This window comes from Amblyomma mixtum, chromosome 5 (genome assembly GCF_055824585.1).
Source record: "Amblyomma mixtum isolate Tamu chromosome 5, ASM5582458v1, whole genome shotgun sequence".
Taxonomy (NCBI): Eukaryota; Metazoa; Arthropoda; class Arachnida; order Ixodida; family Ixodidae; genus Amblyomma; species Amblyomma mixtum.
Genome location: NC_143016.1, coordinates 123,113,963 through 123,127,199, shown reverse-complemented (window position 1 = coordinate 123,127,199; position 13,237 = coordinate 123,113,963). Strand labels below are relative to the sequence as shown.

The 13,237-nt window shown below is 50.3% G+C and overlaps 1 protein-coding gene across 1 annotated transcript; it reads left to right on the top strand.

Annotated features, from left to right (window-relative positions):
* The first annotated feature begins 1,616 nt into the window (after positions 1–1,616).
* On the top strand, positions 1,617–3,100 carry LOC149343572 (uncharacterized). The gene has a single exon (XM_089545967.1). It carries the CDS (start codon positions 1,627–1,629, stop codon positions 2,572–2,574), a length of 948 nt encoding a protein of 315 aa, XP_089402093.1. The 5' UTR covers positions 1,617–1,626; the 3' UTR covers positions 2,575–3,100.
* The last annotated feature ends 10,137 nt before the right edge of the window (positions 3,101–13,237 follow it).

Below are 13,237 nucleotides of genomic sequence, written 5' to 3'. Positions count from 1 at the left end.
TCCGGCCACGCCAACGCAAAGCCCAGTACTTGACCCCACTGGAAGTGAACCTTGTGGTAGTTCTGCTCTCGAGCCTGTCTTCGCATCAACAGCCGAACAAACACAAGACTCGGCTTTGAGTGACAGCATGAGTTCCCAGGACACTGTCAGTCCACTACAATGTGCTCAGGTACCAGGGTATGATCTACCTTTAACAGCCACTTTGCTGCCGCCCAAAGCTGTCGACACTGTTATGTATGCAGACAGCGTTGCCCATTCCTTTCTAAGAACAGATAAAGCCAGTGGGGAAGAGTCCACTGATGCAAGTCGACTTCCTCTGCCCGCAGCTTCACCCATGGAGGCCGAATACTCCAGCGCTGAAAGGTCACAGCATAGTAATGAGCGATCAAGTAAAGAAATACCTCAAGCTGCATTCACACTTAGTTCAAGTACGGCTTCAACTGACTTGTCTCTTCAAAGACAGAATGCTGAGCTGAGAAAGAGGAATAAGGACTTGGCCCAAAAGTACAGAAACCTACAGAGGCTTCACGAGCAAACAAAGAGAAAACTGCGCAGTCTTGTAAAGAAGTCACAGTCGCCACAACGAAAAATGATAACTTTGGAACAATTACCGTTCCTCAAACACGACCACAGAAGGGCTTTGACGGCGAAAACTACGAAGGGCCTTAAGTGGTCTGAGAAGACTATTCGAGGGGCACTTCAAATGAAGCACGCATGTGGAACAGCAGGCTATGAATTATTAAGATCATTGTCATATCCACTTCCATGCAATAGGACACTAATACGAAGGCTTCAAAATATTAAATTTTTGCCTGGAGTTCTTCATGAAGTTTCTAATGTCCTGAAATCCAAAGTAGCCACAATGCAAGACATAGAAAAAGACTGTGTGCTCTTCATGGATGAGATGGAAATCTCCCAAGGATTTGACCACGATCGCTCGCTTGATTGCTTTTTTGGGAGCACTACATTGCCGGAGTCCGCTACAGATGTTGCCAACCATGCTCTTGTGTTCATGGTTGGTGGCGTGAATACGAGGTTATCGCCTATCACTTCACAGGAAGGTCGATAGATGGCACTATTTTGAAGGACATTGTGTTCCACTTGATTGAGCTCTGTTTTCAAATCTCGCTTAGAGTGCTTGTTGTCACAAGTGACATGGGAGCTGCCAACCGTGCAGTTTGGCGCCTGCTTGGCTTGTCCAAACACAGAAATTCACAGACTGCCTGCTGTATTCCGCACCCGCACCTCCGTGGCGGGCAACTATTCTTTATGGCTGACCCTGCCCATGTCTTGAAGAACATCCATGCCCAACTACTCCGAGTGGGAGAATTCTCTCTGGGTGAAGAAACTGTTAAGGAAAAAAGCCTCCCTTCTGGCACTGTCAAGGTGGAGCATGTTGAAGCAGTGTTGAAGTACGACTGTCAAAGTGAGCTGAAGATTGCGAATAGGCTGTCGGAAATCCACATCAGCAGTGGTCATTTCACTACCATGAAAGTGAACATTGCTGTGCAATTGTTCCGTGAGGCTCCTATTGCTATCCGATATTTAATCCAACAAAACATTTTGCCCCCCGAAGCAGAGGCTACAGCGTAGTTCTTTAACCTCGTGAGCAGGTGGTACACCCTTATGTCGGCCAGACATCCGGTTGTTGCTCTGAGCAATATAGATCGTTCAAAGCATAAAGAGGCCACTGCGCTTTTTGAACTGACGTGCAGCACTTTCCGTCAAATGAAAATGGGAGCAACGGCACATTGGAAGCCTTCACAAGCTGGCCTTCTGGCATCGACTACTGTTGCCCTCAGCCTGTTGCAAGACCTCTTGGACAACCAAAGCTACAAGTATGTGCTTCTTGGTCGGCTCGTACAAGATTGTCTCGAAAACATATTTTCTGTGTTGAGACTCAAGAAGCCGGTCCCTAGTGCATACGACGTTAAGTGTGCACTGAAGCTGATTTGTGTTGGACAGTTCATGCACACACCTACAAATTCTAGCTACGAGGTTGATGACAGCTTGCATCTAGCTGACCTCCTTGACCCAACTATCCGGAGAGATGAAGGACAAAACCAAGAGCCTGAAGAGCTAGAAAACCTGCTTGTGTGTGCTCTCACAGAAGCAGAATGTGACATTCTTGCTTATCTAGGAGGATTCCTGGTCAAGTCTGTCATGAAGTCCATTGGTAACTGTAGGGACTGCAAAAATGCCCTTGTTGGAGATGCTACAAATCAGTATAGCAATCTTATTAAGCTTAAAGAGTACGTGAAAAATTCTGAGAACCTCATTTATCCAACGCAAGCAGTGATTAATGTCCTTATAGAATGTGAGGAGCAGTTTAAGACTTTTGCAGATATGAAGGAAATCATGGTGCTCAAAACCCCATTTGCTAGCATTCTGAATGCTCTCTGCAAGGCTGTAAAGTTGAACTTAGGTTGCTGCAAAACACATCATGCTCAGGCAGGGAAGATCCTCCTGACAAAATATGTGAGGGCAAGACTGAGGATCCATCTACGACAGCAGCATGCACAGAGGGTGGATGGAATGTCTCGCAAAACATGTGCCGCAGCAAACCTGGTCTGAACTCTGAGCAGGATGGTAACATCATATGCTTAGATGCTTGCAGTCAGCTAGTTAATGATTTGGCCTTGCTTTCGTTGTTTTTCTATAGTTTGACACAACTCAAGAAAATAGGGGAGATGTCCTCAAAGAATTCTATCCAGCCAATGGCGCCAACCGATTCTCATGACACCATGGTTAATGCTGGGCAGTTGCATCGCTGGGAGTGACAGATGAACGGTATTTAACCGTGGCTTAATCGGATTGACCGCGTTGTCATGAAAATCGGTCACCGCTATTGGCTGGAGGGCAACGGTCGGGGGGCATCTGCCACTACTTCCTTGGGTTGTACCCGAATATAGCACTCTGACACTTTCACTGTGTATGTTGTGTGTACTTTGCTCGCCTGTAAATTGTTCACGTCTTTCAGTATGTTTTTATGTCACTTCTCTGTAGCACGCTGTTGCTTGCAAATTGTGCGCACTAAGCAATGAAGCTGCTTTGCTTCAGTCAGCATTTGGAAATAACAAACTGATTTACAATGCGTGCCTCTAGTGTGTTCATCAAAGGGGAAGTTTTCAGGACCAAGTGTTGTGTGACGATTCGTGCGCGTACACCAGTGGCCGCACAAACCCGGTCAGTGACTCCCGGGAGGCGGCAGACCGCGCCATCCTGGCGGCGTGTCGCCACGGAGGGACAAGGCCACATAGCTCATAGGATGGCCGCCGACGACTCCTACGGTGGGGATAAAGCCTGCCACGAAGATTCCAGGGAAGAGCTGCGCGGAGTGGACCCGGTCAGCGACTTTCCCGGGAAGCGGCAGGCTGGCGTCGTGTCGCCACGGAGGGGGGCTCGACGCTGTCACGAAGATTCCAGGGGAGATCTGCGCGGAGGGAACAAAAGGAAGCGGCGAGCGGGCGGCGCCGCGGGGGCGGCGTGGGGCAGCCGGCGGCTACGGCGAAGGTGGAGGCTGCAGAAAGAAAGAAGAAAAAGGCTTAAAAAGGGGGAGCCGAGGGGAGGAACGGGCAGACAGGGACCATTCGAGCGAGCGGACGAGACGGAGGAAGGCAGAAGACCGGGGCCGCGCATGGACCAGGGAGCCCGGGGTCTAGCCTTCGCTCGCGTTCGGACCTCCACAGCCCGCTTCAACGCCTGGTCGAGAACGAGAGCCGCACAGCCGTGAAGAAATCCCCAGCCCGGCCGCAGAAGACTTCCAGCCATTCGTCGAGCCCGTGCCACAACAAACTGGCTGAGCCCCGACGTGGACGAGCCCTACTGCACTTTCCCGTAAGCGGCATCAAGCCAGACCCATTAATTAAATCATATTCTAAAATCATTCTTGGAGTCTGTGTATCAATCTCCTCGTGCCCAGTGTGGACCCAGGGCCAATTTAAGAAACCGGTCCATCACATTGGTGTCAGCGGTGGGGTCCACACTTAAATCATTGGGCAAAAGCTGGATTGCACCCCCAGCGAGAGGAGCTTGAGGCACTGACTATTCGGTCTAAAATGGATGCGGCCCACTCGAGTGCACAGCCCTTTGGGGCAAGCGTATTTGCTTTGTCAAGCATGGTGGAGAAATTCACTGGCGACGGTCAGGGGCCGTCTATTGTGGAATATTTTGACATGTTAGAGCAGGTGTGCAAAATGGGCGGTTTAAAGGATGCACAGCAGCTGGGAATGGCGAAATGTCGCATGTCTGGGGCAGCACATAATTTTGCCTGGAGAGATGAGGAAGTCAGGAGGGCTGGCACGTTGGCTGAATTCAAAACTCTGGCGTTTAAATATTTCGACAGGGAACTTCCCAGTGTAAAACTCAGGCGGTTCCTCGACGCTCGACAGGGGCCAAAGGAAGATGCACGCGCGTTTGCCTCCCGCCTTCGCTTCCTGGGGAATGAAACCCTAGCGCGAGAACCGGGACCTGATAGTGCGAGGCAAAAGTACGCTAAAGAGCTGCTGCTGGAGCAAATGAAGTCCCAGTTCCTCATTGGCCTGAGGGATCCAGTGCGCAGGTTTGTCTTGTCTAGAGCACCATCGACTCTTGAAGGAGCGATAGAGGCAGCCGTAGAAGAGGAGCGCTATGAGCTGCTGGTCTCTAGTGAGGAAAGGGTGCGGCTCGTAACGGAGTCAAAAAGCGCAAGAGCCGACGCGGGCGTTATTCAGTTGACTGATAGGCTAGATCGGCTGGAGGCGCTCCTTGCTGAAAGCGCACAGCCGAATAGCAGGAGCAATTTCAGGGACCGTGAACGGAAGCAGGTTCGCTGTTATGCTTGCAAAGGGTACGGTCACATTACTAGATTTTGTCCCGAGCTAAACCGCGAATCGAGTGTGTCAAATGGGCAGCAGCGTGCACAGACCGACACGGAGAGGGAACAACGAGCCACCGCTCCAAAGAAACTCGTAGAATCCCCCGCAGCCGAGCCGGTTGAGGGGAGGAACGGTGGTTGTGCTATTGTAAGCATTTTTGGAGAGTCCTGCCCGATAGCCAAATTCGTGGTAAACGGGGTCACTTGCAATCTTTTGGTTGACACTGGCTCCCGGATAACGCTCCTCAAGGAAAAGTTTTTCGATTTGCTGACAAGGAGGGGAGACAGGCAGGTGCAAGAGGCCCGCGAATCTCCGAAAGTGCGCTTCGTGGGGATTACAGGAACTGATCTCGGCACAGGAGGACTGTACCTTTTGCGCTTCACAATTGGGAACGGTAGCTTTGACCATCCAAGCTACATTTGTTCAGACGCGGTGTCGCTGCCGGAAGACATATCGGGCCTCGTAGGTCAGGACCTGTTGCGGCAACATAACATCGATGTCATACTAAGCCAGAACTGCCTTTCCTGTCGCGGGACTTTGGTCCCATTAGCAAACCGAGAGGTTGAGTACGTTGCACGAGTGGACTGTGGGGAACAGAGCGCGGGACAATGCTCGCCAACACATGCAAGTGTTAGTGTTAGGACAACAAGAGAAACGGTGGTGCCGCCTCGGTCTGAGATTATCTGTGTGGGAGCGATTGCAGCTTCGATTGATGAGGGGCACATAGGAGTCGTTGAACCTATAGAAGGACTTGCAATAGGACTAAGTGTGGCGGGCTGTTTGGTCACGGTTGGGTCAAAGAAAAGAGTTCCTGTTCGCTTGTGTAACTACTCGCAAGAAGAGCTTCGCCTCCCGAAAAACAAAAACATAGCTACATTCACCACGGCTGAAGTAGATGGGCAAGGTACCGCGATTTGCACCACAGGGCTCGCTAGCGAAAGAAAAGAAAAAAATGCGAACTTGCAGTTTGACCTCTCTCACATAGACCGCGAAGAGCAAGGTAGAGTCGAGAGTCTCCTACAGCGCTACTCGGATGTGTTCGCAGCATCCAAGCTAGACCTGGGAAAGTGCGGAGTGATTAAGCACCGCATTACGACCGGCGACTCGCCTCCAGTGTATCAACGGGCCTATAGAATTCCCTATTCACAAAGAGAAGAGATGGATAGGCAGGTACAAGAGCTAATCGACAAAGGTATTGTTGAGCACTCCAAGTCGCCATGGGGGGCACCGGCACTTTTAGTTGAGAAACCCGACGGTTCATTCCGACTCGTGATTGACTACCGGCGGTTGAATTCGATTACAAGGATAGATCCTTACCCACTGCCGCAGGTGCAGGAAACCCTCGCGCAACTTGGGTCAGCCAAGTATTTTACGGTTGTCGACCTCGCATCAGGGTTCTGGCAGATCGAAATGGATCCCAAAGATGTTGACAAAACCGCATTCAACACCCCCTCCGGCCATTTTCAATGGAGACGCATGCCGATGGGTCTTGTTAACAGCCCTGCCGTGCGGCAGAGAACCGCGGATGTAATCTTGGCCGGTTTGCTGGGAAAGAGGTGCTTCGTCTATATGGACGATATAATCATCTACAGCAGCACCTTTGCCGAACACTTGGAGGCTATTGAGGAAGTACTGGTTAGACTGCGAGCCGCTGGCTTGAAATTGAAACCTTCAAAGTGCCAACTTTTGCAGCGGCAGGTGAAATACCTGGGGCATATCGTTTCCTCCGACGGTGTAAAACCTGAAGCGGGCAAGTTAAGTAGCGTTCGTGACTTCCCCAAACCAAGTGGAGTTCGAGGCGTGCGTGAGTTTCTTGGATTAGTCGGATACTACCGGAGGCATGTGCAAGATTTTGCCCGAATCGCTAAGCCATTGACTGCACTAACGGCGAAAAACAAGGAGTTCGTATGGTCGGAGGAGGTACAAGTAGCGTTCGAAGAACTAAAGGAAAAATTGGTAACGGCTCCCCTGCTAAGATATCCGGACCTCAACCAGCCTTTTATTGTAGCGACCGATGCTTCGAAGTTTGCAGCGGGTGCGGTGCTGTCTCAGAATTTTGACGGCAGGGAGCACCCTATCGCGTTCGCAAGCCGGCAATTTAGCCCAGTCGAGCAGCGCTACAGTGCCACTGAGCGCGAATGTCTTGCGGTGGTTTGGGCCGTGCGGCACTTTCGGTGCTACCTCTATGGCCGCAAATTCAGGCTGGTGACGGACTGCCAGCCCCTCAAGTGGTTGCTGAATGTGAAGGACCCGAGCTCGCGACTGGCGCGGTGGAATCTGCAGCTTCAGGAATATGACTTTGAGATAGAACACAAGCCAGGCAGGGCGCACACAAACGCGGACGCATTAAGTCGAGCTAATTTGGTGCGCACCGTGAATGAGCTTCTTCCAGCTATAGATACAGACGACCTCCGCACCGAGCAGCGGAAGGACAAGGCGCTAGAGAAAATATTTCATGCTGTTTCGGGGGGGAACGCCCGAGACCCGGACAACTGTTACTTTGTTGACAACGAGGGAACACTACGGAAGCGCACCCGGCCCACGCGGTCAGGAAGGCAGGCTGGCCAGGTATGGGAAAGAGTGGTGGTGCCAAGGTGACGCACATCTTGAGAGTTTTTCACGATGCCCCGTACGCGGGCCATCTGGGAGTAATGAAGACGCAACGGAGGTTGGAGCGCTACTATTACTGGCAGGGCATGCGTTCCGACGTTAAAGAGTACTGCGCTAACTGCCGTTCTTGCCTGGAAAGAAAAACTCCGAAAAACCGTAGGCCGGCCCCTCTTCAGGACTTCGGGGAAGTCTCGATGCCTTTTGAGAGGGTTGGCATGGACATCCTAGGCCCCCTTCCAACGACGACGACAGGAAACAAATACGTGCTGGTGTGCGTTGATCATCTAACGAAGTATGCCGAGATAACAGCACTTCCCAACCAAAAAGCAGAAACTGTGGCACGAGCCTTTGTGGAAACAGTAGTTTTGCGTCACGGCGTTCCACGCCAGTTGTTAACGGACCAAGGGTCGAACTTTGTGTCGAGGTTGATGAAAGATGTATATGGGCTTCTGCGAATTGACAAACGGCAGACCACGCCATACCACCCGGCTTGTAACGGTGCTGTGGAAAGGCTGAATCAAACAGTAAGCAAACTGTTATCCCACTACGTCTCACGAGACCAACGGGATTGGGACTTGTGGATACCATTTGCTGTTTTTGCTTACAACACCGCGGTACATGAGAGCTCCGGTGACTCTCCTTTCTACCTCCTGCACGGTCGCGACCCAGACACACCGAACGCGGTGGTTGATGGACAAAGACGGGTGCCATACGGGTCGCTAGAGGATTATCGAGCCGAACTGACGTCTCGATTGCAAGTGGCCCATGACGTAACAGTCGAAACATTACGGGATGCAGCCGACAAAAGGAAAACGCGGTTCGACTCTAGGGCTAGGGCGGTTCCTTTCAAGGTGGGAGATCGCGTATACCTTGAGTGCGTGCAGGTCAAGGCAGGACTCGCCCGTAAGTTGCCGCCTAAATGGAAAGGACCTTACCGCGTAGTAGAGCAGCTATCGCCGGTTAATTTTCGGATTCGGCATATCGCAGGGGCATCGACAGCTGTGGTTCACGCTAACAGGTTAAAGCAAGCACCAGCATGCTCGCCTCTTTCTGAAACGGCTGCCTCAAGGGGACAGGAGGGGGAGGACGATCTTCGCACGGAGCCCGCCATTATAAACAACCCTGCATTGCAGAAAAGCGGTCAGAGCAGCCAGCACAAAAAGTTCAGTCCCTGTGATGAACTGGAACAGTTCATGAAGTCGCAGCTCGGAAGCGCCCTCCTTGAGGAGGAGGCAGCCCAATCTGGCAGCCTGATTCCACGGACAGCAGCCGAACAAGCTAGGTCAGCTGAACCAGTTCCTGCTCCCTCTCTCATTCCAGCAGCCAGGTACTACCTACGTAGCAGAGTAGTGGACAGGGGGGTACCTCACTAAGTCTGTATTCCCTTTTGTTTTGTTAGGTACAGTACAAGTGCGATTCTTTTAGTTTAGTTTTGTTTGTTTTCTTGTTTTAAATCTTGTAAATACTGCTAATTATTATTTCATTGTGTGCACTCGAGTGGTATCTCCGTGAAAGAATTGTTCTTAAACTTCGGTCTGGCTCGATGCTCGTTGGGTAGGAGGGCGTGATTTTCGTGCAGTCCTGAACAGCGTGCGCGCCCGTGTGTGTGTGTGAGTGTGCGGTGAACTCCTAATGTTCGATGAACATTCTTTTTAAGAAGGAGCGGATGTGACGATTCGTGCGCGTACACCAGTGGCCGCACAAACCCGGTCAGTGACTCCCGGGAGGCGGCAGACCGCGCCATCCTGGCGGCGTGTCGCCACGGAGGGACAAGGCCACATAGCTCATAGGATGGCCGCCGACGAGTCCTACGGTGGGGATAAAGCCTGCCACGAAGATTCCAGGGAAGAGCTGCGCGGAGTGGACCCGGTCAGCGACTTTCCCGGGAAGCGGCAGGCTGGCGTCGTGTCGCCACGGAGGGGGGCTCGACGCTGTCACGAAGATTCCAGGGGAGATCTGCGCGGAGGGAACAAAAGGAAGCGGCGAGCGGGCGGCGCCGCGGGGGCGGCGTGGGGCAGCCGGCGGCTACGGCGAAGGTGGAGGCTGCAGAAAGAAAGAAGAAAAAGGCTTAAAAAGGGGGAGCCGAGGGGAGGAACGGGCAGACAGGGACCATTCGAGCGTGCGGACGAGACGGAGGAAGGCAGAAGACCGGGGCCGCGCATGGACCAGGGAGCCCGGGGTCTAGCCTTCGCTCGCGTTCGGACCTCCACAGCCCGCTTCAACGCCTGGTCGAGAACGAGAGCCGCACAGCCGTGAAGAAATCCCCAGCCCGGCCGCAGAAGACTTCCAGCCATTCGTCGAGCCCGTGCCACAACAAACTGACTGAGCCCCGACGTGGACGAGCCCTACTGCACTTTCCCGTAAGCGGCATCAAGCCAGACCCATTAATTAAATCATATTCTAAAATCATTCTTGGAGTCTGTGTATCAATCTCCTCGTGCCCAGTGTGGACCCAGGGCCAATTTAAGAAACCGGTCCATCACAGTTGGAACTAGATGCAAATGTGTAAACCACTGTTTCAAGTCTTTTGTGAAGTGCGTAACACTCTTATTTGTGTGGCTAGAGCATCACTACCATGCCTTGCATTATTTAGGGGCTGTAAAGCATACGCTCCCACAGAGTTGCCGTGGTGTTTCTCATTATCATTTGGGTTGTTTGCGTTACTAGTCCTGCTAATTTAGCCCATTTATTGTGTCCTCTGTACTGCACTCATGCAATTTGTTCATGGCTATCAGTATATTTTGTTTTATGTAGAAGTGTTCATTGAGCAACGAAGCTGCTTTACTTCGGTCAATGTTTAAAAATAATAAGCCTGTTTGCAATTACACCATTAGTGTGCGCACCAGATATGTTTTACAGGAGTGACTGATATGTGTACAAATGTTTCACTGGTTTCACAGATGCTGATGATGGAAGAATGTTATTTCATATGCACTTTAGCTGGCTGCGGATGCTTATATATTCTGTCAGCTTGCTTGAGAAAGAAAATGAGCGCCTCCCCTTTAATTGACAGTTGCCAGAAGTGTGTCGGCAATAAAAGAAGCTTCTTCAATGTTTACACGAAGGCGTCTAAGAATGTCATTTGGTTTCTTTATTTTAGGTTTTCTCACTTGCCCCATTGTTTGTATTGCTCCTCTTTCTCTGATTCTATTCCAGCAAGTCTCATGTTACACTCTGAACATTTGAGCCTCCTACTGAACACCCTGTGCAAGTTAGTTTCTCAGCACACGTGGAAAAACGGTAGGTAATATGAAATTAAGCACTGCTTTAATGTTAGCTCAATGGCAACCTGTAACAAACTAAGATGCTTACAACACTCGATCTTAATTTGTTAACGTCAGCCTCAAGATTCCCTAAAGTTTTTAAGTATGTTTATACCTTTTGCGGAACCTACGGTGTGCTCGTATGGGGTTGCATAATTGCGTAGAGCATCCGTAATTGCTCACAGAAGAGGAAAATGCACAAACTAATGGTACATTGCACACGCAGATGCCATTCTGATGTCGGTAATAGAACTACTGGGGCACTTAAGTCTCTTCACGTGCTGTGAATGCATAAGCATTAGGTGCTACTGTTTTGCTTCTGTTGCGTGGTTTTATTTTGAACCTGCATAGACCAGCGTTAGCTCGGTTTTACGTGGTTCTTGCAAGGTTTACCGTTCCATTTTCGATTCTACTCATCGAGACCTTTCAATGATATATGACGATGCTATAGCATTAGGTTCAATTTTAAATCGAATAACTAATTAATGGTAATTAAGACCTGCGATTAGTCCAGTGGAATTATGCTCGACATAAGCTATCCAACGATATATAGCTTGATGATGGAGCATAACGCTTGATTTTTAATCACGGTTGTCTAATTAATGGTCATTAAGACAAGATTAGTTCAGTGCAATTGTACTCAACGTAAGCTATCCAACGATTTACGACTGAGTGAGGTAGCCTAAAATCCAATTACATGACAATTAACTAATTACCGGTAATTTAGACCTACAATTAGTCCGGTGCATTAAGATTAATTCAGTGCAATTGTACACAACATAAGCTTTCTAACGATATACGACAGTGATGTAGCGTAAAATCAAATTACATGACAACTAACTAATTACCGGTAATTAATTGAGACCTACAATTAGTCCGGTGCATTAAGATTAGTTCAGTGCAACTGTACTCACCATAAGCTATCCAGCCATATACTACTTAGTGATGTAGCGTAAATTTCAATTACATTACAATTAACTAATCACCGGTAATTAATTGAGACCTACAATTAGTCCGGTGCAATTATACTCGACATAAGCTATCCAACGATAGAACACTTGCGGTGATTATGCCCGACATAAGCTACAAAGCCACTACGGCCACATTCTGTACAGGCCGCGCATGAACCAAGTAATTGAAAGCATTAAAAAGTGGGCCTGCGGAATCTTTTGATTACCGTCATAACATTAAATTCTGAACGCCCAACACCTAAGCTCCGTTAGTGCTCATCGTGACGAGGAACCCTTTTTACGCAATTGATAAGCGCTGCCTTTTGGCGTGATGACGCGCGCAGAGGAGAGACCCGTTCGAAGTGTAATGCACCGACGCTAGGAGAACTGCTCTATGTCGTCGGAACGGCGTCATCTGTTGGTACTAACTTCGAAAGAAACGCCGATAAACTAGAATATAAACTAATGTTGTAGATCGCCCCAGCGACCACGCCACTGAAAGCCGGGTATATTCTAGGCACTATAAGCCGGGGATGCTCTCTTCAAGGGGAACAACATGGCTGCCCGTCATGTTTAGCGGGCTTTTTCGGCAACACTGGGAGAGATGTCACCCCCCTAAGCCAAGCGACATGTAGGCTTCCTAGACAAGGCACACTTGCCAACATTACAAACGCGAGTCAAGGCCCGTGTCGCTTAAAAAGCGTGAAAGCGCTCGCGTTGCCTGTGGAGTTTTCGAACTATCTGGCCAAGCGCCGCGGATGAAATCCTCCGAGAGGGGCCTGGTGTCAAAAGCCCTCAAAATCAGGGCCCTCTCGGAGGATCCACTGTCCCAGGGGTCCAGCTATGCGCCTTTCTCTTGCTTTCGAAGCTCAATGTCATTTGAAGGCGAAAACGGCAAGCGCCGCGAAGAGAGCCCGAGTGCCCGTACAGAAGCTTTCGCTTCAAAATAATAATAAAAGGAAGGAAAACATTTTTTCTAGCCTCGGCATTTGCTATTGCCACGGGAAGTACCTGAGCTGGGGCAGCGAAAATAAAGAGATAGCAGGCACACTGGGGAGACAAATCTCACATTTCGATACATCGAGGCTTTCCTAAGTGGTCCATCGTTGCGTGTCTCCGTGGGGGCCACTCAGTCTAACCGGTGTCGTGCACACTGGAGTTCCGCGGAGCAGTCTGGTCAACTTCGTAACTCTACGCAAAGGGACATTGCGCTTCGTTCATGTGAGGATCTACGCGAACGAAAATTCCATGTTCACTGCTGTTCGGTGGCCCCTGGTGCCCAAATAATTAGGGGCCTGCGTGTAGAACTCGACGCACTGTCACCGTCCTGCACGGCATCACCCTAGTGCTTCCTTCAAGCAAGTCATAACTCGTGCTAAGTCATCTCCGTGCGGCTCCGCTTTAAGTAACCCCCCTCCCCTTCTTCCTACAGGGGCAGCTCTTTTCCGTGATTAGACTTTGCCAAGTACGCTGGCCTCACGACAGATTACCAGTATTCGTGGCGTCCGGCAGTCACTTCGCTTCTCGAGCAAGCCAAAATTCTTGCAACTGTCTCCAG

Excerpts from the sequence above, each read along its gene's own strand:
- LOC149343572 (XM_089545967.1), top strand. The coding sequence starts at position 1,627 with ATGTCGGCCAGACATCCGGTTGTTGCTCTGAGCAATATAGATCGTTCA.